Source organism: Balaenoptera physalus, assembly GCF_965194825.1.
Source record: "Balaenoptera physalus genome assembly, chromosome: 4".
NCBI lineage: Eukaryota > Metazoa > Chordata > Mammalia > Artiodactyla > Balaenopteridae > Balaenoptera > Balaenoptera physalus.
This window is the reverse complement of record NC_138891.1, coordinates 90,159,022-90,186,773: the sequence shown is the minus strand read 5'-3', so window position 1 is coordinate 90,186,773 and position 27,752 is coordinate 90,159,022. Positions and strand designations below refer to the sequence as shown.

The following is a 27,752-nucleotide window of genomic DNA, read 5'->3' as shown; positions in this document are numbered from 1 at the left end:
TTCTATTGCGAATAAACTGTATGATGATGAAATTATTCATTTAACTGTTAATCATGCCACTGATAAAGGGAATTGTTTGAAAAATCAAAATTAAAAAAAAGGTGTTCTGATTGTATTCATTATATACTTTTGTTGGAAACAAGCAAATTTTACCACTCAGTTAAACATTCCTTTGTTTTTAATTAAACTTTTTATTTTTAGATCTGTAGAAGCATTCGTACTTGTAAGAAATAATACAGAGAAATCCCATGTGACCTTCACTGAGCTTCCCCCAGTGGTAATGTTTTACAAAACTATAATGCAGTGCAATATCACAACCAGGATGTTGACATTGATATATCTACTAATCCTATTCAGATTTCCTCAGTCTTATATGTACTCATTTGTGTGTGTGTGTGTGTAAGAGAGATGGAGAGAGGTGTATTTAGTTCTATGCAATTTTATCGTGTGTGTGTGTGTGTGTGTGTGTGTGTGTGTGTGTGTTTTAGTTTCAAGTGTAGGGCAAAGTGATTCAGTTATACATATACATATATCCATTCTTTTTCAAATTCTTTTCCCGTATAGGTTATTACAGAATATTGAGTATAGTTCCCTGTGCTATACAGTAGGTCCTTGTTGATTATCTGTTTTATATATAGTGGTGTGTATATGTTAATCACAAACTCCTAATTTATCCCTCCTCCCCACCTTTCCCTTTGGTAACCATAAATTTGTTTTGGGGGACTTCCCTGGCGGTCCAGTGGTTAAGACTTCACCTTCCAGTGCAGGGGGTACAGGTTTGATCCCTGGTCAGGGAGCTAAGATCCCACATGCCTCACAGCCAAAAAACCGAAACATAAAACAGAAGCAATATTGTAACAAATTCAATAAAGACTTTAAAAATGGTCCACATCAAAAAAAAAAAATCTTTACAAAAAATTTGTTTTCGAAGTCTGTGAGTCTGTTTCTGTTTTGTAAATCAGTTCATTTGTATCACTTATATGTGGAATCTAAGAAGATGATACAATTGTATCATGTTTATGTTCACAAATCCACCACCAGTCAAGATACAGAATAGTTCCACCACCACAAGAGTCCCATGTATTGCCCTTTTATAACCACACCCACCCGCCTCCATCCCTAATCCCTAATAAATACTAAAACTTTCTTCATCTATAATTTTGTCATATCAAGAAGGTTATATAAATGGAATCATACAGGAAGTAACCAGTTGAGGTTGGCTATTTTTACTCTTCATAATTCCCTAGAGATTCATCCAAGTTGTTGTGTCTATCGATAATTTTTATTATATTATTATTGCTGAGTAGTAATCCATGGTGTAGATGTACCTCAATGTATTTCACATTCATCTGTTAAGGACATCTGGGTTGTTTCCAGTTTTTGCCTATTACTAATAAAGCTGCTGTGAACGTTCTTATACAGGTTTCCGTAAGAACATAAGTTTTCATTTCACTGAGATAAATCCCTAGTGGTGCAGTTGCTGGGTTGTATGGTTAGTTGTACGCTCAGATTTGTAAGAAACTGCTAAACTGTTTTCCAACATGACTGTACCATTTTCTATCCCCACAGCGATGTGTAGGTGATCCAGTTTTTTCACCTTTTTTGTTTTGTTTTGGTACGTTTTCTAACATTACATTAGTCTGTGTGGATGGTAAAATTAGTAAGTAAATACACAGCCCATATAAGAACAGCCTGTAAAAAGTCAGTTCAAAAAGTCCAAAGGGTAAAAAGGTAGGAGTTATATAAAAAGGCCGTCTCATGCAGCAGCCTCTCTGACTTGTCTCAGCTCATAGGGCCTCCAGGTACGCAGCAAATGCTTCATATTCCTGGAAAGTACCCCATATGCCCTAAAGCTCTGCTCAGTCTAAAATAAAATAAATAAACCTTTTCTTTCCAAAACAGGATCATGGCCTATAAAATGCTTCAAGTGGCCCTGTGTTCAACAGTGCTTATAGGTAAGAGCCTATTTCTTTTTTTTTTTTTTACCATGTCTTTTACAACTGTTAGGTGGATTGATAACCCCTTTTGACTTTTTAAAGAAATGAACAAACATGTTTTGTTCATAGGCCAATTCTAAAGCATTAGGGAAACCAAACTATTGTGTCATGCTGTGGTTTTGGACATGTTAGTGTTAATTGTATGTGTGATCATTCTATTCCTAATTATGTATTAACATGTTATTGTTGCTAAGAAGTCTATTTAACTGCTACTTCCAAAGAAGTGTTCCTTGAACAAAGAAAAATTTTCAATGTCTTTTATAAACTGTAATACTTACATGATACAATTATGTGGAAACCTCAAGGGACTCAGAGTGTGAATTCATTAACCTTTTAGGCAAGCTGTAGCTCAGAGAAGTGCTGAAGAAGTCACCAAAGGCCAGATGATTTGCTGCCAAAGTGACCCAGTAACTCAGTGGCTTATATCTGAATTGAACTGAGAGGTCATTTTGTATCCAAAACTGCAAATACTTACAAAGGTGTAAATTATTTTCATGCTTAAATCTTTATAATTTATAAATACTTCTGATGAAGGTGCTTAAATCAGAATAAATTTCTACTTTTATGACAAGCTTGAGACCCAAGCAAAAGAAATATGTATTCCGCTTGAGATACACACACATAAATAGATATAGATATATATTTAGAGTATGAATCTAGATATGTGTGTACACATATATACGTGTGTATATGATTAGCCCTTTATTCCTAAGCATATGAATAATTTTAACAAAGAGTTTTAATCATCTATATTGCACTTTGCATTTAGGACATGTTTAAACAAATGATTTAGCAAATTTTAGCCAAGTTATTATTAAGCAGTTATCATCAAGGCAAATACAGTCACACCCAGTTACAGCCCACACATCCAGCTGAAGTAAGTGAGGCTGGCTCAGTTTAAGAGCATGTCTGAGGAGCAACTGTAAACGGAAGTCAGGGGCTGGTTATAAACCATCAGTACAATGCTTTGCCTTAAATTCTCATCCATGCAGCTGACTTTAGAGTGGGTGATAGTGGATGATCACAAGGGTAAAAGCACTACAGTTGGTCCACATTCACCTGTGAACACTGCAGAGTCAAAAATACCGGCCAAAAGGAAAATGGTTCTGTAAACTGACTTTCATTGACTTTCTTTAAAAACAAGTTGGAATTAACTTTAACTCCAGCTGAGATGAAAATATGTCTACCTATAAAGACGACTGGTTTGACTAACTTTACTTGATTGATAAATAAATAAGTAAGTAAGTAAAATTAGGTAGTTGAAGTTCATGAAAGAACAAGTTGAGGATCAGAATCCAAGGACAGAGGGAGGTTTACACTGCTGGATTAACCCTTCAGATCTCAGGAAAGAATCCTTTACTGCTTACAGGAGGAGGGGACTGCAGTCTTTAGAACCAGATTCATTTGTTACACTAAAAACTAGTTTAACTGACATTTTCTAAATCACATAGCTCTAAAGTAGGAAATAATAGTTTGAACCAACTTTTTTCTTTCCCCACCCACTCCCCGCCTCCTTTTTCATTTAAGAATGTAGCCTATTCATCTGCACTTCCCTGGAGCCCTTCTGCTTGCCATAAGAAAACAACAATTTTTAAAAGTTCATTTTTATTATTTAAAAATGTTTTCTCTGTTACAGATTAGTTGTCTAATAAATTACTTTTGTCTAGAACTTAATTTGAAGTAAGTAGGGAAAAGATCTCATTATCCATTTCCCTAGTGGTAATGCTGAAGCCAAAAATGATGAAGAGCCTACTCAAGTAATTAAATTTATGAGCAGAGTCCCCAAATTATTTTACTGATTTTCTCAAAATATGAACTTATACACATTGGGGCTGATTCCCTGGTCAGACAATTAGAAGTGTAAGTGTCATGATTTGATTAAAAAACAAAACAAAAATCCTCTCTTTAGCATTTAGGTCCAGAATTGCCTTCTCCTATAAGACATCAAATAGTAGTATTACTATTTTAAATCTTTATTATGTGTCAGGGCCTTTCCATATGTTACATTAGTCCAACTCTCATAATCACTCTGAAAATAGGTGTTATGAGTCTCATACAAAGAGGAAACTGAGGCTTAGAGTAGTTAAATGACCAAGCTACACAGTCAGTCAATGGTCGATGCCAGGGACTTCCCTGGTGGCACAGTGGCTAAGAATCCACCTGCCAATGCAGGGGACACAGGTTCGAGCCCTGGTCCAGGAAGATCCCACATGCGCAGAGCAACTAAGCCTGAGCGCCACAACTACTGAGCCTGTGCTCTAGAGCCCGTGAGCCACAACTACTGAGCCCGCATGCCACAACTACTGAAGCTCATGAGCCTAGAGCCTGTGCTCCACAACAAGAGAAGCCACTGCAGTGAGAAGCCCACACACCGCAATGAAGAGTAGCCTGGCTTGCTGCAACTAGAGAAAGCCCACGTGCAGCAATGAAGACCCAATGCAGCCAAAAATAAATAAATAAATTAATTAAATTTTTAAAAAAAAGATCAATGCCAGATTTACATCTAAATTCTACATCCAGGTCTTCTGAGAACAAAACTCTTCTTTCTGCCACACAAACTGTCCCCTCTGTCACTGCAGTGCCGGGTATGGTATATGCAGGCATCAGATAGGCAGCAGAGCACACAACAAGACCTCCTCCCAAAAACGTAATATAGCCAATATGGTAGCCATTGGTTCCACAGGAAAAGTAATAGAGCCAATATGGTAGCCATTGGTTCCACAGGAAAAGTAATAGAGCCAATATGGTAGCCATTGGTCCCACAAGAAAAGGTCAGAAGTTAGGGAGCTGGGTGATTTTATCTGAGAAAATAGAGCCAAACCAGGACATAATCAAGAACCGTTCCTAGTTGTACTGATTTAAAGAAAAGTCCCAAACCCAACTTGTTCCACCTCAACAGGGCACTTTTATTTTAATTTTTAATTTTTTTGAAGTATAGTTGATTTACAATGTTGTGTTAGTTTCAGGTGTATAGCAAAGTGATTCAAATTCAGATTTTTTTTCCATTATAGTTTATTACAAGATATTGAATATAGTTCCCTGTGTTATACAGTAAGTCCTTGTTGGTTATCTACATTATATGTAGTACTGTGTATCTGTTAATCCAAAACTCTTAATTTCTCTCTCCCCCTTTCCCCCTTTGGTAACCATAAGATTGTTTTCTATGTCTGTGAATCTATTTCTGTTTTGTAAATAAGTTCACATGTATCATTTTTTAGATTCCACAAATAAGTGATATCATATATTTGTCTTTGTCTGACTTGCTTCACTTAGTACGATAATCTCTAGGTCCATCCATGTTGCTGCAGATGGCATTATTTCATTCTTTTTTATGGCTGAGTAATATTCCATTGTATGTATGTACCACATCTTCTTTATCCATTCATTGATGGAAACTTAGGTTTCTTCCATGTCTTGGCTATTGTATGAACATTGGGTTGCATGTATCATTTCAAATTAGAGTTTTCATCTTTTCTGGATATATGCCCAGGAGTGGGATTGCTGGATCATAGAGTAATTCTATTTTTAGTTTTTTAAGGAACCTCCATACTGTTCTCCATAGTGGCTGCACCAATTTACATTCCCGCCAACAGTGTAGGAAGGTTCCCTTTTCTCCACACCCTCTGCAGCATTTGTTATTTGTAGACATTTTGATGATGGCTATTCTAACTGGTGTGAGGTGATACCTCATTGTAGCTTTGATGTGCATTTCTCTAATAATTAGCAATGTTGAGCATCTTTTCACGTGACTGTCGGCCATCTCTATGTCTTCTTTGGAGACATATCTATTTAGGTCTTCTGTCCATTTTTTGATTGGGTTGTTTGGTTGATATTGAGTTGTATGAGCTGTTTGTATATTTTGGAAATTAAGCCCTTGTTGGTTGCATTGTTCGCAAATATTTTCTCCCAATCCGTAGGTTGACTTTTCATTTTGTTTATGGTTTCCTTTGCTATGCAAAAGCTTTTAAGTTTAATTAGGTCTCATTTGTTTATTTTTGCTTTTATTTCTTTTGCCTTGGGAGACTGACCAAGAAAACATTGCTACGATTTATGTCAGAGAATGTCTTGCCTATGTTCTCTTCTAGGAGTTTTATGGTGTCATGTCTTATATTTAAGTATTTAAACCATTTTGAGATTATTTTTTGTGTATGGTATGAGGGAATGTACTAACCTCATTGATTTACATGTGGCTATCCAGCTTTCCCAACACCCCTTGCTGAAGAGACTGTCTTTTTTCCGCTGTATATTCCTGCCTCCTTTGTCGAAGATTAATTGACTGAAGGTGTGTGGGTTTATTTCTGGGCTCTCTATTCTCATATGTCTGTTTTTATGCCAATACCATGCTGTTTTGATTACCATAGCTTTGTAGTATTGTAACAGGGCACTTTTAAAAATGAAACAGCCCTATTTCTCATAAAGAGGAAATATGGACAATGCACATATTTGGAAAGTGCTTCACTGAGTAAGTAAAGCAGTCCTTGGGGTTGACCCATCCATGAAACAATTTGAGGGTTCATGCCCATATTGTTGGCTTATGGTCAGATCTATCCATAAAGTACAAGTATGCCTTCTGGTTTTAGACAGGGGAAGAAATAAACTGCCTTTGGCCTGTTTCTCTAGCATAGTTCCAGCTCTTGTTTTTCAAACCAGAGTTAGTAACCAAGTCCTATTTGTCTTGAAAGGTTTTTTGTTTGTTTTTGTTTGTTTGTTTGTTTTTGACAAGAGCTTTTAAGCTCATATTTTCTTCCCCACAACACTGTCAGCACCTCCGATCCTTCCCTTTGCCTTCTTCTCTGCATAGAAGGAATGGACTTTCTCAGTCATCACTGCAGCCCTCCACTTCCTTGGAGAGCCTGTATTCCCTGATATAGTTTTAGTTTATTATATAAGATTTTGTTCTTGGGACTTCCCTGGTGGAGCAGTGGATAGGACTCCGTGCTCCCAAGGCAGGGGAGCCGGGTTCGATCCCTGATCGGGGAACTAGATGCCACATGCATGCCGCGACTAAGAGTTTGCATGACACAGCTAAGGAGCCCGCCCGCCGCAACTAAGACCTGACACAACCAAATAAAAAAAAAAAGAACTCAATTTTGAAAGGTATTACCTAACCAGATGGGAACTATATAAAAAAACAACAACAAAAAAAGATTTTGTTCTTAATTTTACGTACTCACTTTGGCTTAAGATTGATTGATGCTCTCAAAGAGGTGGGTAGTGAGAGTAAACTGCAAAATAACTTGGTGGGAGAACAAAATGCCACTGCCGGTGACTAGATTCATTGAGCACTCTTGATGTTGTAGAAAAACTGTTTTCCTACCCACGTGCCACCATTGGTCATGGCTCTAGGGTTGGGAATCCCATCCACACACACATAGGCAGTGACACAGAAGGAGTCACCATTCATTGAATCATATAAAATGCTGCCTTTTGTGAGTCACAGATGTCTCTGTCCACAAAATTCAGAGCTAATAAAAAACCTGCCAGCGTCAAAACTATGCCCCAGGGAATTACGTGGCCATGCGTGTGAGTACATATGTGGGTGTATGTTACTGCACTGAGAGCGGGTTAAAACAGATTGAAGTTAAACTCAGGTAATACCAGTTTCTGTTTGCTTTTCAAAGTACTCGACACATTGGCAATGGTAACGTCAATAAAGTCGAAGTCCCCGAGTTAAAAGTTCAGTTTCGAAGTGTTTTATTAACAGACAGTTTAATAAAATCATGGGGATTTGTAAGCTGGTCCTGTAGTTCAGCACCTCTTTTTTTCCAGTTCGCTTCCATCAACCCTCTTTGTTTTCTGCCTATACTTCCCCTATTTGCCCTGCCCCTTTCCCCATGGTTTTTCACCTTTTGTAACCTTTGTAACCTCCCTTCTTCCATCTCTCCTTCCTTTGCTTTCTTTTCTTGATTTCTCTGTTCTCCTTCATCCTTTTTTTTTCTTCTTCAGTTTTCCCTCACAATCCAAATTTCTCCTCTCTCTCTCTCAACTTTATGTGAATTGCAGCCAAGTGAGAGAATCTATTATACTAAAATACAACTCTTCAATCTTCTGCCACAAAGTTTTGGGTCAGTGACTAAAGTTTAGAGTGGGAAGGAAAAAATAACAATTTCATTATCTGTAAAGAAAATTCTTTACAACGCAGAGAATATTCAAGTCCAAAAAATATGAACCTAAACATGCGTATTTTAATCTCTCACAAAATTATAAAATTTCTCCTACAATTAGAGAGATCTTTGAAAATTTTATCATATTTCCAAGACATCTGTATATCCTTTTCTCCCCATCCTTTTTTGTACTTAATTACTAGTGACCATTTATACTTTATTTTAGTACTTAATTTATAAGCACACATAATTGCCTGGGCACTTATTTCATCTTTTTTTAAAGACATAAACATTTTAAGGACAGGGACGGAGACTCAGTCCAACAAAATAGTAAATAATAAATATTATTCTTTACTTGCTTATACTGAGTGCTAAGTGCTTTATTTGCAGAATCCCATTCCTAAGTATTTTTGAGTTTGTGGCATGACTGTACTGCTGATCTCCATCTCCAGTACAAACTTCAGTATCACCCAGCACCTAAGGGAAATAGCTAGATGAGGGCCTATCCTTTGAATCTGCCAGACTTTTAGTGTCTTTTGCCCCCATCGAATCCTTCATAGACATTGAAGGTTACATGAGGGAAGGAGTTTACAGTTGCAGCCATCCAGGTATGACAAGCTCCTGCTAGCTGAGTGCCCTGGTTTATGCTCTTTTTTAAATTTTTTTTTCCCTGTTTCTTAGTGAGGCTCTGTGACAACACACCTGTTGGATTCTCTGACACCTTCTGACACACAACACTCCCCTTCTGAGTCCTGGTTTTGATCAAGTTGAGAAATAAACCAGAGTTGATTATGTAAAGCAACCCATTTCCTTTATCACTGAGAGGCTAACTAGGAAAATGTAGCATAGTATAAGTACGTACAGGGCCAGGTGACGGGACCCCAGAATTGGGCGAATTTCATATACGATTTCAGGTTGCAGAACCAGAACAGCAAGTTCTGAGAAAGGGCAGCTCACTCTCAAGAAGAAAAAGGAAGAATGAGCTGGACATGCCAAGTTATGTCTCTCGGATTTACCAAGAGGGAGCTCTAAATGAGACTCCTCTGCATGGGAGAAAAAGGAATCTGCCATCAGACTCTGCCCTTTCATTCTGCGTCTAAAGTTGCACATCAGGCTTTCTGATCTTTTCAGTGTCTAGGTTCCTACCACAAGTAGGAACGGTTATGAGTATAGTATATAGACCATTTCACGGTCATGAGCATAGTATATAGACTATTCAGTCATTTCTCCATTATCAAATTTAAAGACTCTTTTTCAACCTCCCCTGGGCGATGGCAATATAGGAAGTCTTTCCACTTCTAATTATATAGTTTCCCTTACTTCCACACTGCCTATCAGCCCGCGATGGGCACCCATCTCTTTGTGCCTAATGGGAATACATTTTTATTTGTTTTGCTTTAATTATTGGCCAGGCCTATTTTGACTTCCCTTTCACTTATTTCTGTCTGTCTCAGTTCGGACAGAAATAAGTCTCAGCATGTAAATTCCTTGACAGTAGTAGGGGCTGTGCCCACTTAGCATATTCTGTACGCTTCCAATGATATAATACCATACAGAGAAAGAAATTTTTAGTTAAGGACCTATTTGTTATGAATATATTCCAGTTCAAAATATTAGAGCTGAAAGAGATCATATGATCCAGCCTTGTTTTACAGAGCATAAAATGGAGATGCAGGAGTAAGAAGTGACTCTGGATCTCTGATCCTTCTGGGCTTGCACAGGGAGAGCTGTGATCTCAAACCTCTCCACACTGTTAAGTGTCTGCCTTATTTCTGCCATACAGACTTTTCTGCAGAGGATATTCCAGAAATGTTTAGATAATAGGATGAAGCTTGACAGGTCCTATTAAAACTGACTGTGATACAGCATGAAAGCAAGGAGGGTATGTAGGGAGTTGGAAAGGAAGAGAGGAAGATTTTTTTTACAGCTTATGATTATTAAGTTTAAAACTAACCTGGCTGATACTGTCTACATTAAAACACACACACACACACACACACACACACACACACACACACACACACATAACATATTTAAAAACCGAAAGAATAATAAAACTCAGGGTTCAGTTTCAATCCCCAGCAGTACTATCTAGGCTTACAAACACAAAACTCTGATCTTGCTCTCACTAACTTTCAAGGTTGATCAGGCAGAATGAAAAAGGGGGGGGGGGGAAATTTCTCAAGCAGAGAGGATAATAGCATGCCCTTCTATATTACTTCCATTTTATTTCCAGCCCTGCCACTGACTTACTATGTGACCTTGAGTGAGTCATTTCATCTCTGTGTATCAATTTTCTCATTTGTGAAGTAGGATAATAAATACTGCTTTCTGTCTCTCTCATGGGTGATGTTATTATCACCACCAATTAATATTTATTGGGTGCCTGTTGGGCGCATAATGCTGAGGTAGGAACTTTGTTCTGGGAGGTAGGGGGAAAGAAGAGATGGAACATTTTCCATGAGCAAAGAGATGGAAGATTTACAAAGACAGAATTATTAGAGCTTAAAATAGCTATGGCTTATATTTTAAAGCATGCCTCTCTGCCAAGATTTATGAATAGCATTTTTTTCTTAGTTATTGTACAATGCACCAGGATAATTATGGTACAGAATATTGGTTTTACTTTTGGGTGATTCCAAGTAGCACTATTTTAAGCAATTACTGTAATTTCTTATGTGGCTGTAAATTATATTCTAAACATAGTTTTTTTAGAAATATTTATTAGATATTGATGGTATTGGGTCTACTTGCCTAGCCACTACCTTTGTTTCCCTTTTTTTAACAGAAAAAAATCTACATTAAACATGTAACACTGTAACTAACACATTTTCTTCAAAAAGAATGAAGAGAAATTTGAAAAGTCACCTATTAACACATCCCAGGTAAAACCAAAATTTTGATGCTGGTTCATCAACAGAAATCAGCTCAAATGAATGAGAGTTTCCTGTTCTCTCCAAATCAATCCTGTCTTCCCATTCCTGCTGTCACTTACCTGATTCTGGTCCTACTAATCTCTCATCTGGACTATTCGAAGAGCATCCGACTTTGTATCTCTCACTCTGCTCTCTTCCTTTTACCACCTGTCCTCCACAGCACTGACAAAGGACTTTGCAAAGGTTAATCTGTGAATAGATAAACAAAATGTTGGCATCACGTACACAATATTATTCAGCCTTAGAAAGAAATGAAATGCTGTCCTACGCTACAACATGTGTAAACCATGAAGACGTTATGCTAAGTGAAGTAAGTCAGACACAAAAGGACCAAGGTTGCACGGCTCCTCTTCCTTGTGGTACCTAGAATAAGCAAATTCATAGAGACAGAAAGTAAATGGTGGTTACAAGGGCCTGGGGGAGAGGGTAATGGGAGTTATTGTTTAAAGGGTACAGAATTTCTACTGGGGATGATGAAGTCTGGAGATAGTGGTGATGGTTGCACAGCACTGTGAATATATTTGATGCCACTGAATTGTACAATAAAAAATGGTTCAGAGAAGCAAGAAGAACTACAATCCTGCAGCCCGTGGAACAAAAACCACATTCATAGAAAGATAGACAAGACGAAAAGGCAGAGGGCTATGTACCAGATGAGGGAACAAGATAAAACCCCAGAAAAATGGTTCCAATGGTAAGTTTTATGTTATGTATATTTTATCACAATAAAACAACAATTTTAAAAGTATATCTATCCTGTCATTTTTCCTGTTCAGAAATGATAATTATTTATAAAGTCCAAACTCCTTGGTATGATGGCAATAATCCTTCCGAATGGAGCTCCAGCTTATCTTTCCAACATTATCTCTGACACATCTACACCACAAACACCCCTACCTTTCAATCACATTGGCAAAGCGAGGGTCACTGAACATGTGCCTTACTCTGCTCCTCTGTTCCTCGGCTCTCCAAGCTTCTTCAGCCTGACATGTATGCTCTTTGCTTCCACTCCCTTCCGCCTGGCTGTGGAAACTTTACATCCTTCGAAGGTTAACTCAAAACCAACTTCTCTGTGACGGCTTCCTGCCAATATTGGAATTAATCACTCCCCCTTCAGATATCTAGTCACAATATATCTTATAATTATTTTAAAACTCTGAATATAATGTGAGTTCCTTAGTGGCAAGGATTATTTATTGCTTGTCTTTCCATGCAGTGATGATTATCAGAGTAGGAACTAGGGTGAGGCAAGTGGAGGTCTTATGGCACAAAATTTGTATAACCTTAAGAGTTCATTCCTTCTTTTTTTTTTTTAAAGGAACTCCTTTATTTATTTATTTTTGGCTGTGTTGGGTCTTCGTTTCTGTGCGAGGGCTTTCTCTAGTTGCGGCAAGCGGGGGCCACTCTTCATCGCGGTGCGCGGGCCTCTCACTGTCGCGGCCTCTCTTGTTGCGGAGCACGGGCTCCAGACGCGCAGGCTCAGTAGTTGTGGCTCACGGGTCCAGTTGCTCCGCGGCATGTGGGATCTTCCCAGACCAGGGCTCGAACCTGTGTGCCCTGCATTGACAGGCAGATTCTCAACCACTGCGCCACCACGGAAGCCCGAGGCTATCATTTTCAATATCTGTTTAGAACTAGAGCTTAGTTGATTGACAAATTAAGCTAGAAATAATAGAGCTGATAACTAGAGTGCTGCTTAGAGCTCAAGGCCAAGCTTGGGAAACCATTAGATCATAAGGACTGTGTAAAGAATGATTATTTCCTTTTTTCTGTAAATACAAAATATTTTTATAATTATTGTTACTGTTATCTGGCCCTAAGCATTCCTCTCTCTTAGTAATAATATAGTGCAGTGGCTCTGAAGAGTGAATTCCATCTCCCCTTCCCACTAGCTCTGTAGCCTTGAACATATTATGTAACTTTTCTGTGCCTTAGTTTCCTTGTCTACATAATAAAGTAGACAGTACCACTTCTTAGGTTTGTTGTGAGTATTAAACAAGGTAATTCAGGTAAAACATTCAGCATAATGCTCAATAAATGTTAACTAATTTTATTTATTTATTTATTTATTTATTTATTTATTTATTTATTTATTTGAAACTCTAATCCAGCCACCTCTAACCATTGTTTTCAGACATTGGTCTTTAGATTCCTAATGTCATACCTTTGTTCACATCATTCTTTCAGCTTCAAATTAAAAGACTTGCCCCTTCTCCCATTATGCTAAATATATTCTTTTCTTCAAGGAATAGGCTAAGCAATTTCCCTGACCATGAAAATGTCTGCTTGTGCTCCAGTGCTCCAATGCTTCATATCAACACCTTCTCCTAAGCTCCCTTAGCACAAGCAAATCCTGTGTTGCCTTGTTTTATTTTGTATCTTGGACCCTCCATCCCCTCTCCTATAGAAGGGAGGTTTCATATCTTATAGCAAACTCACTGTAACCCTGATCTATAGACATTACTGGTCAATGAAGGCTTGTAGATGATGAAGATGTAGAGTGTCTAATGTAACATTACTTACAATCTGATTCTTAATAAATGCTTCTTTATCACAAGCAATGAACAGATTATATTATCATGAGTAAGTCAGGAGTATGTTCTTCCTTTATATTGATTCAAGTTACAACTCTGAACATGATTGCAGTTTTTTTAAGAATGAAAGCACAATATAGACTGTTAAAATTTCAAGATCCTAAAGAAGTATGGGTTTTAAAAATTAGTTTTTTTCTTAATTCTAGAGTGGAAAGAAGATAGAAAATGCAAGCCTGTTTGATTTAAAGAAGGCTCTATCAATGCTAACAATTTTAACTACAGTGTCAGATTTGGGTCAGTCTACTTCAAAATGAAAGATATGTTCTATTTTGGAAGGCTAGGAAAGCAAGAATAAGATTGTAGACTTCCAAGTTTGAACCAAGTGGTTTATATCTATTAACGTATCCAATCCTTATAGTAAGGCTGTTATTGTCCTACTGTGTTATTATTGTTTTTATTATTATTGTACCCTTTACAGACAAGAAATCTAGAGCTCAGAGAAACTAAGCAACTTGCCTAAAAAAGTGACAGAGCTGAAATTTGAATATAAGTCTGCAGGCTCCCATGCGTGAACAGAAACACTGAAAATCTTCTCCACCACCACACGGCACTGGTTTTCATGCTGTACGATATGCAGGTCACATAGGGTTGTGACAGTACAATGATGCCAAAGGACTGAAGAGCAGCCTTCTCCCACAGGGCATAGCTTTTCCAGAGTTTCTTTCTCAGTTGTCCATCCTCCCAAAGACCACAGCTGCTTTAAAAGGACACAGTTTCTTTAAGAGGAAACACTGAAATGTAAAACATTGCCTTAAGAGATGCTGTGCTTTTGGACTCAATTACAGGAGCGCTGGGAGCACCATTTTTATTGGAGGACCCATCAAACCAGTTCCTACATCTCAAAAGACACATATATTTTCAGGATTACTGGAACCCAGATCACAGTCTGAATACATGGCGAAACACACTGGCTGATCAGGTATTTGCATTAGAAACAAATGGCTTTTTACCATCTCTCTTTTCATTTTATTTCTTTTAATTTAATTTTTTTATTTTTTAAACTTTTTATTTTATATTGGAGTACAGTTGATTAACAATGTTGTGTTAGTTTCAGGTGTACAACAGAGTGATTCAGTTATACGTACTCACCGTCTCTCTTTTTAAATAGGCATGGCTTCAGCGGGCATTAACATACCACCAGCCCAATTCCTATTTTTTTCTCTCTAGCTGCCCTGACCTACACCTGCTCTTCCCTCTCCATGAAGTGGCTTTCGTCTGGTAAATTCCACCTCCTCTTTCAAGATTAAGATCAAATGTCCCTCCTTTCTGAAGCTTTTTCCTTCTTCCCAGGAAGGCATTTGTCCTTCCTTTTTCTCTCCCCTTTGCAGGCTGTTCACATGTGAATAGCTCTCAAATGTCACCCTGGAATTATTTGTCTTGTGTACGTAATCTCCCTAGCTAGACTACAAAGATAAGGTGCTTGTCTTATCCATCAAGGTCATTATTCTCAAGTTTCAGTGAATTAATTATTACACGTTTGGGTAGGTAGATGGATGGACCATGATCACATTTCAGTTCCCCCTTACCTGTTCAGTAACTAATTTTCCTCCATGATAATTATCTAAGCCTTTAATGTCATTCCTTCATTTGCTTGCTTCTTGTACATTTTCCTATTTACTTATATTCTCACCCCAAGAGAAATAAAGAAGAAACTTTCATTAGCCAGTTTTATTTCATGCTTACCTTTTTGACGGAAGATGACATTGAAACTCCGGGTCAAATGAAATTGCTGAATTATCTGAGAATTTCAATTATTCATGATTTCTCTCTACAATTTAGCAACTGAGAAAAGAAAAATGTACAATTAATAAATTAATTAATTCCTTCACTTATTTTTCTTTCTTTTCACCTGTATCAGGCTCTCACTATCACCAGGCATGAGGGTTGTGTAATGTCATAAAGAAATTGAAGTCCTTGTTCTTCTGGGGCCTGGGTTCTATCCTTATTCTGCTTGGCTGGGTTTTAGCTCATCCACTAGGATCAGTTTCTGCTTAGCATTTGTTGATGAAAACCACCAGCTTGAATAATGCATTTAGTTTTATACCTGTTTTTCTCCAACAGGCATCATGTAGAAGTATTAAAACAAGACATTTGTTTATTCGGCAAATTAAATAATTACATAAGCTGGTAGACTGTGTCTTCTTTATGGAATATTGAAATTTTCAAGTACACTCCTGCCTATAATTGTAGACCATTGTTGTAATCAACTGACAGATACCATAATGTAACAAGACCCTGCTACTTTTGTTCATACTGTGGCCCCGCACATACTGCAAAACATTTGAGCACTGAAGTAAACAGGTCACTAAAAGTGTGAAAACCAAACCTTACTCCGTATTATTCTTCCACTGTATTTCTCTCAGTCTTTTGAGAATACCTGCATGATAATCAGAATAATTGATGCAACATGTGTTCTAAATACTCAGAGATCGTGATTTGAGCTTCCTTTTGTTGCAGGCTCATGAAACATGGACTGCTTTGAAAACAACAGCACAGTATTATCTGAATGTGAATACTTTCACCCTTGACACGTCTACTGCCCAGTAAATGTGCTTTGCTGGTTAAACCAGGATAGCAAGAATAGAGGGAGCCAAAAAGTGGCTACGTACCCAAACAACCAGCTTTGGAGACCTGAGGGCAAATCCATACCGTCTACTAGGTTATTTATTATGTCTGCCTCATGGAGCTGTTGAAAGGAGTAAATATGAAAATCCACATATAGACCTAGAATTAGAAGTTCTCAATAAATGGTAGCTCTTAAAATGAGAACTAAAATAGAGACTGTAGTAATAACATTTACCAAAAAGGGGCTTTCATGGGAAAAGGAACTATAAAACAAAACAGTAGTGTCATTAAAACTGTCTGTCTGGACTTCCCGGGTGGTGCAGTGGTTAAGAATCTGCCTGCCAATGCAGGGGACACGGGTTCGAGCCCTGGTCCGGGAAGATCCCACATGCCGCAGAGCAACTAAGCCCGTGTGCCACAACTACTGAGCCTCTGCTCTAGAGTCTGTATGCCACAACTACTGAAGCCTGCACGCCTAGAGCCCATGCTCCGCAATAAGAGAAGCCACAGCAATGAGAAGCCTGCACACTCACTAAGAGTAGCCCCCGCTCACCGCAACTAGAGAAAGCCTGGGCACAGCAACGAAAACCCAATGCAGCCAAAACAACAACAACAACAACAAAAAACTGTCCAAAAAGAAAAAAAAACTCTCTGTTCGTAGCTCCCGCTTTCTCTTGCCTCTTCTTTGGGAGAGTTAGTTCACTTTTAATTCAAGGAAGGAAATGGGATCTCTCAAATGGAGCTCATCCTCTCCTCTTTTCTTCAATACTTGTCATTTCCTAAAGCCAGTCTATTGCAAGACCATATTTTTGAAAGTGTTTTTAATCAACGCTGTACTGCTGGACTTCCCTGGTGGCACAGTTGTTAAGAATCTGCCTGCCAATGCAGGAGACACGGGTTCGAGCCCTGGTCCAGGAAGATCCCACATGCCCTAGAGCAACTAAGCCGGTGCGCCACAACTACTGAAACCCATGTGCCTAGATCCCGTGCTCCGCAACAAAAGAAGCTACCGCAACAAGAAGCCCGCACACCACAACCAAGAGTAGCCCCTGCTCGCCACGACTAGAGAAAGCCCACATGCAGCAATGAAGACCCAATGCAGCCAAAAGTAAATAAGTAAAATAAATAAGTTAAAAAAAAAAAAAGCTGTACTGCTGTGGGCAATAGAGAATAAAATCTTAACTCATACTGGGAAATAGATGATGATTAGCCATGTATCTGTAAGTCTTCCTTAGCAATTTTGTAAAATTTGTGCAAGTTTTGCATTCTGGTCCGCAATATATTTATGTTTGTTTCACTATGAAATAATTTTAAAGAAATCTCACACCCGTTATCAGTCACTCCCCATCCCCCCCATGCCCCAGCCCCTAGTAACCACTAATAAACTTTCTGTAGCTGTAAAAAACTGAAAGAAATAACATTTTAAACTTACTGGCCATGTGCTTTTATTAATCTTTCCAATAAAGCTGAAAAATTGACTCTACAGAAAACTGGACTACATTTATCCTATAGTTTCCCATATATCCATGGAATACTTCAGTACTCTAGCTTGAGAAGTACTGAGAGATGATACACCCAGTCACCAAGACTGCCCCCCGTAATCACAGATAAGTGGACTTTTTGCCTTCAGAAGTCTATTTCTCTGTATACCTAGGTCAATTGGTCTCTGCAGGGATTTCTTTTGGTAAATAGAAGCATCTCCCACAAGACCATAGTTGGTCTTATGTGGTCTTAAAACAGTCTTAAGCACTTTTTCAGCAACAAAAATCAGATGCCAAGAAGCTGCACTGTATAGACTCTGGCCCAGCACTTTCTTCTCCAAAAGGGCACCAGCAGCTACTCAATATTCTGCATTTCTTATCCCATCCCTTAGAGGTATTCTCAGTGAGAAATCTGAGGCTAATACATAATTTATTGTGTTAACTGTTATTCATCTCTAATACATATAAACATAGATTTTTAAATGAAAACACAACCAAATGGACAAAAGAAAGAAAATGAATCATTTGGTTTTGCACTAAGAAACAAATTTGACAACAATAATATACATTTTGCTACCACAAAGTTCTACTCCTTGATTGTTTAATAAAAAATTAGAGAATGCCTATGTATTGGTCAGGGTTTCCCAGAAAGTTGGAATCAATAGAATGTGTATATAAATATAAAGAGAATTATTTTAAAGAACTGACTCATGTTTACAGATGCTGGCAAGTCCAAAACTACAGGGTAGGTTAGCAGACTGGAGACAAGAAAAGAACCAACGTTGCAATTCAGGTCTAAAGGCCATTGGGCTAGAAAATCATGGAAGAGCCAATCTTGCAGTCTAAGTCCTCAGGCCATGTGCTGGTAGAATTCCCTCTTGCTCAGAACACGTCGGCCTGTTGTTCTATTCAGGCCTTCAACTGATTGGATGAGGCCTACCCACATTATGGAGGGCAATCTGCTTTACTCAAAGTCCACCAATTTAAGTGTTAATCTCATCCAAAAACACCCTTGCTGAAACACCCAGTATTATGTTTGACCACATATCTGGGCAGAGTGGCCCAGCTGAGTTGACACATAAAATTAACTACTACAACCTATTTTAAGTTATTTAGATTGTCTACACACATTCACACACACACACTCACTGAGCTGTGATTGGAGCAACATATGGTGCGAAAAAAAAGAAGAAGACTTTCATCCATTCATTTTATTCAGTACACCACGAGAAAGAAGCTTGGTGGCTTGTGGGGCAGTAATAATGGGAAATTATAAGTTAGCTGCCAAGTTGATTTTGATTTAGATAACACTAAGAAGCAATTCTGCAATTCGGTTGTTATCTGATCAAACAAGCATGGAAAGGCGGTTTCTTGTCTAAACAATTTTAAGAAATTTTTAGAAATTAACAGGATGTCAGAAAATGAACAAACAAAACAAAAACAACCTAGGTCCACCTAAAATAATTTATGTAGAAATCTAGTAGTTAACTGCCACATAGCTGAGCAGGAAGAGGTGAGTATTCAGTTGTACAGATAGGATTTAAGAAAACCCAGGTAATACATATTTAGCATCTGCATACAAAATTGCCTTAGACTACAAGAACTCTGAATTCAGGGCTTAAAGATATTGATCATATTGAGGTACCAATTATCTGGCTGACTCACTTTAACTGATTATTTTCCCAGTGGTATGTGAATTGACATAGTGATTTTTTTTTTTTTGGTAGGGGTGGGGGAGTCCTTTATGTCTGTATCTAATTTATAAATTGTACGTAAAATCTGCCTTTTTAAAGACTGAAGACTCTTTCAACATTTTTAAGAGACCAGAACAAACTAAAGCAATCTGGACAATATTAGGAAAAATAGAGAGGACCAGAGATGACACTTTTCCTCACTTCCTGAGCCTCTACATGATCACCATGGCTGGGTGTTTACATGTTCTACTGCAGCATTAAGAACATAACTGCTGTGGTGACTCTGAATTCTTCTAAGTAGAAGGTTTTCATTTTAAGGTCTAAAGGGAACCATGTTGATTTTCCCTCTTTGTCTGATTGATTAAATAGGCACAGTATTTAAGTGGAATTGACTGATAATGATATTCCCACTAAATTCAGACTTCCCTGAGACTTCAGTGCAAATTTGAGGCTCACCAACTTCGCTCTTATTACATAAACAGTATCTGTTAAGTTTTCCTGCATTTTTATAGAACCAGTCAACAAATATGCCAAAGATCAGACTGACCCTTTTAACGGTCTCTTGGACACTCTACCCTCTAGTATTCCTGTAATTCTGTTTCATAGTTTCCCAGTGGATGTTCCAATGCTAAACTGGTCCAAGGAAATAATTCCAAGTGTTCCTCAGTGCAATTCATGAGAAGCATGGTTCTAATATTGTTATATATCCTGCTCAAAAACCTGTTGTTGTTTTAAAACTTTTGACTGATGAAGAGGGTAGGAAGTAACATGTTTTTTTATTGACATAGACTTTGCTGTGTACTATACTAGACAGTTTATATACTTTATTAAATTATGATAACATTCTGATAAGATAGGTCCTGCAGATCCCATCTTAAAGAAAAAAAATAAGGCTTAGATATATTCCCCAGATAGAGCTAACTAGAGGTAGCTCTAAAATAGTAATTAGAATGTCTACATTTAAATACTGGCTTCACCATTGCTAGCTATGCCATCTTGTGGAATTAATTACGTCTCTGGGCCTGTTTCCTCTTCTGTAGTATGGGAATAATTGGACTTACTTAATGTGAGGAATACTTAAAATGATATACATAAAGCACTTAGAACACTGCCTGGCATGTAAATAAACACTCAATAAAAGTCAGCTATTCTAAAAAAAAAAAAAGTTAGCTATTATTCTTACCTTGCCAAAGGTTTCATGACAGTTCATGCCCTTTTCGCTGTATCACAATTTTGCTCCTGAATTCTGTTGCCCAGAACTCAAAGCTCCCCATGATCTGGCCCCTCTCCTATTATTTCCTCTACTCTCCTCAAATACTCTTGCTACTTTGCATCATTTATTGATTCATTTATTTACTTATTTAACAAACACCATGGCCATCTTTCTTTGGCCTAGTCAAGGTAGAGGTACAGAGGACTGAGACACACTCCCTTCTCCACAGAGCTTTAAATTCAGGAAGAGAGATAAGTATCCACTGTATTAATACAGATGAATTACAGAAACTCAATTTACAAATCATGTGTGCACAGAGGATAGACAGCTTACTCAGCCTGGGGGTGTCAGGGAAAGCTTCACTGAGGAGATAGCTTTAGATTTAGGTTTCAAAGGACACGTAAGAATAACATGTATATGCCATCACTATAATGACAGCTTTTCTATGATACTATATTTTATACTTATAGTATATACTTATACTAATATTATTATAGTATAAATATATACTATTACACTATTGTAGTATAAGTGTTTTAAGATCAAGATTTTCATGAGATTTGTCTTTGCAACTCCACCAATATCCAGGACGGTGCCTGGTATGCAGTGAAAATTTGATGAATCAGTTGCTACTGTTAAGAAGATGACTATCAGGGAGGTAAGTAGTATTCACAAGAGTTTCCTGTTAGCCTTTGCTATAGACTGAACGTTTGTGACTCCCCCAAAATTCATATGTTGTATTCTAATCCCCAGTGTAATGGGTTTGGAGGTGGGAACTTTGAGGTGATGAGGTCAGAGAGTGGAACTTTCATGAATGGGATTAGTGCCCTTATGAAAAAGACCCTCGAGATCTCCCTTTCCCTTTCTGCTATGTGAGGACATAGCAAGATGGCCATCTAGGATCCAAGAAGCAGGCTCTCACCAGACACCAAATCTACTGGCACCTTGATTTTAAACTTCCCAGGCTCCAGAACCATGGGAAATAAATTTCCATTGTTTATGGTGTTCTGTTATAGCAGCACAAACGAACTAAGGCACCTTCTTGTATCAGTGGCCGGACAAACAAATAAGATGCAATATAATTTATCCAGTGAATCAATAAGAGAACTGAGTAAGAACTCAATAACATTTTTTTTCATTTCTAGCCTTTAGTTTCATCCACACAGCAGACCCAATCTCAAAAGACATCCATCCTCCTGTGCCAATTCATTATAATTTAAATAGAATAACTAAGGAATGGGAGTACTGTACATATAGAACAAATTAAAAATGAAGTTATTTATTTTCATGTGTTGATTTTACTTATGCTATTTATTTTCTTCAAACTGATCTAGGACATCTTAGGCAACTGAACCAGCAGAGAATATATATATATATATATATAAAATCTTCAATGATAGCGGCAGCCTGAATGAATTTTATTGGAAGTAATTTAGCATTGACTGGTTAAATATATAAACTACCCATCTGAAGCAGAGATATTGCCAGACTCCTTAAAATTAGAGACAAAAAACAAATCTTTGGAGATTACATCACAAATTGGAATTGTCTTGGATGGCAGCTTCAAATGTAAAAATAAAAAATAAAATAAATTATCTAAATTCAAAATATTTTATGCCATCCATCACAGTGACAAAAGCAGCTGCATTTTCTCCTTCTGATCATAATGTTACAAAACAAGCTAATTATTTTTTAGCAGACAGTTTCAGGAAAGGTACGCCTTCTTAGGCCTACCCTCTTTTGCTCCATCAGAAGTATATTTTAAAAGGGGTTCTTTGATGATCTTTAATCCAGGCAGTAACTACAGAGAGGAAAAAAATGACTTGTAGTATAGTTGAAATTTTAGAAACCTTTAAATTTACCATACACAGCTCTCTGACATTTTTCCTGAGAGGCTTAAAGTTTAACTCCTAGTTCTGCCTCTTCCTTGAGGGATGGGAAGGATGTAGTCTGGTATTTAAGAATGTAGTCTGGAGCCAGAGGCCTGGGGTCATGGTTCCTTGGCTAGCATTGTCTCCTTGGTCATGTCACTTATCCCCGCTGTGGCTGAGTTTGCCATCTGTGAAACAGGAATGATAAGTGCACCGGCCTCAGTGGGGTGGAGCAGGGCTTGCACGAGATGAGCTTCTGGCACAAAATAGGCTTTCTACAAATTCTTGCTTGCACTAATGGAATGCACGTATCTCCACTTTGTTTTCCAAAATAGATTTAACTATTAGGAAAATTCTTCATCTTATAAACACACAAGGGATACTTTCTTTTTTAAGCTATAAATATACCTGATTATGATAACAGTGTTGAAAACATTTCCGCTAAGGACCCCAGTCAACAATTTTATAACCTGAATTTCTGCTTTGTAGTTCACAGACCAACATAGATCATTTTCCCTTAATGTACCATAAAATGGTTACCCAAATGATGACAAGCAGGAAGAAATTAAAACTCAGGGGGCTCCCAAGTGTGGGTATTTCCAAAACAACAGAGATTAATCTTACTATTGTTCTGTTTTTCTAAAGAATCTCAAACATTGACCCCACAGCTATACATTTGTGACTTGCTATGTTTGAACCACTACAACTACTTTGTGCTGAGTGTCAGAGATGAATGGGAGCAGTCCCTGCTGTTAAGGATCTCAAGGGACTCAAGTGTAATGAGGGGTCTCCTTATGTGTAAGCTGGGGTGATGAAAGTGCCACAGCGGTAGTTATAGCAGCAAAAGGCTCTCGATGGCCTGGTGTCTGCCTGTACCTCTGATCTCATCCTGGGCTCCCACTCATGACATGTTCCAGTCACACTGGCCTTCACCATTATTGTAAAGCATGCCAAGTCTGCTCCAACCTCAGAGACTTACACTTCCCTCTGCCTGGATTCTTTTTCCCATGAGGTTCACAACGTTGGCTTCTTCTTATCATTTAGATCTAAGCTCAAGTGTTCCTCCTCAGTGAAAGCATCCCTGACCAACTGGTCTTAAGTAGCTAACTGCATTAGTTTACAGACGTAGAGGCTTCAACAGTATGAATTTATTTTTTAACATCTTTATTGCAGTATAACTGCTTTACAATGGTGTGTTAGTTTCTGCTGTATAACAAAGTGAATCAGCTATACATATACATATATTCCCATATCCCCTCCCTCTTGCGTCTCCCTCCCTCCCACCCTCCCTATCCCACCCCTCTAGGTGGTCACAAAGCACCAAGCTGATCTCCCTGTGCTATGCGGCTGCTTCCCACTGGCTATCTATTTTACATTTGGTAGTGTATATATGTCCATGCCACTCTCTCACTTTGTCCCAGCTTACCCTTCCCCCTCCCCGTATCCTCAAGTCCATTCTCTACATCTGCGTCTTTATTCCTGTCCTGCCCCTAGGTTCTTCAGAACCATTTTTTTTTTTTAGATTCCATATATATGTGTTAGCATACGGTATTGTTTTTCTCTTTCTGACTTACTTCACTCTGTATGACAGACTCTAGGTCCATCCATCTCACTACAAATAACGAAGTGATAACTCAATTTGTTGCTTTTTATGGCTGAGTAATATTCCAACAATATGAATTTATAATCTTACAGTTCAGTAGGTCAGAAGTCCAACACCCATCTCACAGGTGTCAAATATCAGCAGGGCTGTGTTTCTTTCGGAACAATCTTGGTGAGAATCTGTTTCCTTGTCTTTCCCAGATTCTAGGAAATCCTTGGCTCATGGTCCCTTTCTTCCATCCTCAAACCTAGCAATGTTGCATCCTTTCCCCCTTTATTCATCATCATTCTCTCTCTCTAGAGCTCTCTCTCTCTTCTCCCCTCACACTTTGACCAGAGCTGGGAAATGTTCTCCCTTTTTAAGGACTTGTGATTAGACTGGATGCACCTGAATAATCCAGCATAATCTCCCCATATCAACGTTCTTAATCTTAATCACATCTGCAACATCCCTTTTGCCATGTAAGATAACATGATCACAGATTCCCAGGATTACAGTGTGGACATCTTTGGGGTCTCATAGTTCTGCCTAACACACTGCCACACTTAACTCTCCCCTAGTCTCTGTTATGTTGCCTTTTTATTTCTTATTATTTTTTGTAGCATCATATGAAATCCTCTTATTTTTTTTGCTCTTGTTTATTTATTTACTTATAATTTACTTATTATTACATATTCCTTTATTATATGAAAGTCCCTTTGTCTACCCATTTCCCCGACACTATTCTGTAATATTGAGAATAAGAATTTGGTCTCTCCCTTGATGACAGCAGCACCCCCAACCCCTAGAGCAGTTTCTGGCATAACATAGGCACTCAATGAATTCTCTGTTAAATGAATAAATAAACTCAGCTTTTTTAACTGATGTAAGCTTTACAGAAAATGTGCTCCCTAAATTAAGTCTTGAAGATAGGTAAGGAGATTATGGGGTGAAAATTAGGGATTGGACTTTCCAGCCTGTGCAAGAGAAAGCAGAGTCACTGTAGAATGACAACAGTGCTCTTGGAGGAGTGGCCAAGGATGAGAGAGGCTGGAAAAAATGAGTCAGAGGCAAATCACCAAAGACTTTTCAGACTTCATCTTGCGTGTAATAAGAGCCATTGAAGGTTTGGGGTTTTTTAAAATTAATTAATTAATTTTATTTATTTTGGCTGCGTTGGGTCTTTGTTGCTGCGCGTGGGCTTTCTCTGGTTGCGGTGAGCGGGGCTACTCTTCATTGCAGTGCACGGGCTTCTCATTGCAGTGGCTTCTCTTGTTGCAGAGCATGGGCTCTTGGCGTGCGTGCTTCAGTAGTTGTGGCATGCAGGCTCAGTAGTTGTGGCACATGGGCTTAGTTGCTCTGAGGCATGTGGGATCTTCCTGGACCAGGGATCGAACAAGAGTCCCCTGCATTGGCAGGCGGATTCTTTAACCACTGCGCCACCAAGGAAGTCTCACAGACCTTGTAATTCTTGAAAGAATTCTATGGTAGTTATACCTAAGAAGCTCATTACATGGTAGTGAGGTAGTAGAAAGTAGAGATTATATGTAAAGAGAGTTTTATTTATAAAACTCCTGAGGATTTTTTTTCAATAAATTACGATGATGTCACAGTTATTTTCTGTTTCATCGCTGGGTCATCTGACAATAATGACGTCTGTAATTCATTATTCCCCATAAGTACAGTGATAGGTAGCACCCAGATCTATTGTCTGATCTCACCAGAGAAAAGCTATTAACTTGTGTCACCATATCTCTGCAGCCAGGAATGAATCTTTGGGGAAGTAGAGAGTCCTGTGGGCCATGGCAGCTCACTCTTCTGGCTGACTGGAAACAACAAACAACCTTTTCCTATTTTAACTCTCAGTACAGCTGGGCTTGGTTCAAAGACTGCAGTTTCCCGGCCAGGTCTCCCATACACATTCTTCTCCTCCACTTCCAAATTCTGAGAGTACATCAGCCATCCCAACCGCTTGCAATCATTCCAAAAAAGAAAGGCCTGCCTTGGGATAATACTTTCAGTTGTGACAGAATACCCTGGATTGGGAGTTGTCCTGTAAAGGATCTCTTCAAAAGATGATTACACTTTCTTACCTAGGTGGAACTTTTGAAAAGTGGGTAAGAAATTCACTCTTTGTGTCGTGCTTTAGGAAGCAGGTTATGTAGTAGATACGAGCATCATCTCTGGATCGAGTGCCAGCTCTGCCATTTTGAATTCTGCCAATAGTACCTCAATATTATATTTTCTCGGGTCCTCAGTTTCCTCATGTGGGACATGGAAGCAATAAAGCAGCCATTTCATAGGGTTGTTGTGAGCTTAAATACGGCATATAAGAGAATGACACTTGCAATGTAAGTTCTGTGAGGGTGGGAGAAGTTTGACTCCACTCTTACATATTCAGTTTAGTACAGAAGTTTTTAAAGCATGGTCTGGGGACTCCTAAGGGATCCCCAAGACTCTGGCAGGGTGGGGTCATGAGGTCAAAACTATTTTAGTAAAAATACTAGGACACTATTTGCCTTTTTTATCTCATTCTCACATGAGTGCAGGATGGAATTTTCCAGAAACTAGACGGTGAGAGATATTGCAGTAGATAGAATGAGGAAGCAGACATGAGAAAATCCAGCTGCCTTCTATTAAAGAGATTTGCAAGATTATAAAACAATGACTCTCTTCTCACTAACTTTATTTTGCTTTGGAAAAAAGTTTTTCACATAAAAATATGTTTTATGTTAACGTGTAATGAATTTATATTATTACTGTTAAGAGAATTAATAAATATCTATTCTAATGTACTAATATAGTAAATATCAATGGCTATACCTCACATAAACAAAGTTTCTTTGAGGCCTTAAACAATTTCTAAGAGTGTAAAGCGGTCCTGAGACCAAGAAAACCGAGAACCACTAATTTAGCACAAGCCTGGCACATGGTAACCACTTAATAAAATAATGATTGGATTGCTAGAATAGGGCTTGGCTTAGGGTAACTGCTCAATAAATGAGCTTTCTGCTGCTGCTGCTGCTGCTGATGTGTTGATGGTGGTGATGAAAATCATGATGTGAAGTTTGCTGGGAGCCTTCTGTATGACTGGAGTAAATGTAACAGTAATTTTTAATAGAAATCTTATCTTGCCTTAGGCATGGCAGATGTTAGAGTTTAATGTAACACAGAATTATTTTCAGTGTTTAGACTCTCTTTTTCTTAGCTTATTCTTTTCCTAATGGGGTTGCTCATTCTCATCCTACCAGAAGCACTTTGGAATTGAGCCAAATTCAAAATGCTATATATGGCACCAGATTGAATGATACGAAGGTCAGGATCTCTGTGTTCCACAAATTAAGGAGTCATGGACATGTACTTAATATTTACTGTGAGAACTAGAGGGAGAACATGCCTCTAAAACTTCTCAACAGACAGGGTGATGGAGGTTTCCATGCCCGCAATCCTCCTCTCAGTTTCTCCTTCCTTCTGCATGGTCTAGTCCAGCTACTAGAACACACTTACATTTTGTCTAGATATGCCACTACACTGGCTCTCCAGGAAGAAAAACATTTCTGGGTAGTGTTTGCTGATTTCCATGGTGTAAATACTCCCACCATGACCAGTTTTAAGCTGCTGCTATGATGTTACTAACCTCCAAATTGGGAGGAGAAACATATCATCAGCTCATAGTTGGTTTGAGCTGGTCCCCAGCATACCACTGGTGCTGGCT

At 38.3% G+C, this 27,752-nt stretch overlaps 2 protein-coding genes across 3 annotated transcripts in view; one reads left to right on the top strand and one right to left on the bottom strand.

Moving 5' to 3' along the window:
* MORC1 (MORC family CW-type zinc finger 1) overlaps nt 1-27,752 on the bottom strand; it is a 363,536-nt gene that overhangs the window by 209,885 nt on the left and 125,899 nt on the right. For both annotated transcript variants that reach the window (XM_082460154.1, XM_082460155.1), the window contains one exon: nt 11,097-11,226. In XM_082460154.1, the coding sequence (XP_082316280.1) occupies nt 11,097-11,226 (130 nt within the window). The remainder of the gene's footprint in view (nt 1-11,096; nt 11,227-27,752) is intronic.
* Nucleotides 183-27,752, top strand: LOC309659936 (uncharacterized protein C3orf85). Its single transcript, XM_082460238.1, has 4 exons — nt 183-1,802; nt 1,903-1,955; nt 14,417-14,550; nt 16,089-27,752. Exons 2-4 carry the CDS (start codon nt 1,907-1,909, stop codon nt 16,176-16,178), a joined length of 273 nt encoding a protein of 90 aa, XP_082316364.1. The 5' UTR covers nt 183-1,802; nt 1,903-1,906; the 3' UTR covers nt 16,179-27,752.

Bases quoted from the DNA above. Each gene is read 5' to 3' on its own strand.
- LOC309659936 (XM_082460238.1), top strand. From the start codon at position 1,907: ATGGCCTATAAAATGCTTCAAGTGGCCCTGTGTTCAACAGTGCTTATA. The intron at 1,956-14,416 runs GTAAGAGCCTAT...ACTCAATTACAG, and splicing joins GTGTTCAACAGTGCTTATAG to GAGCGCTGGGAGCACCATTT. The intron at 14,551-16,088 runs GTATTTGCATTA...CTTTTGTTGCAG, and splicing joins GAAACACACTGGCTGATCAG to GCTCATGAAACATGGACTGC.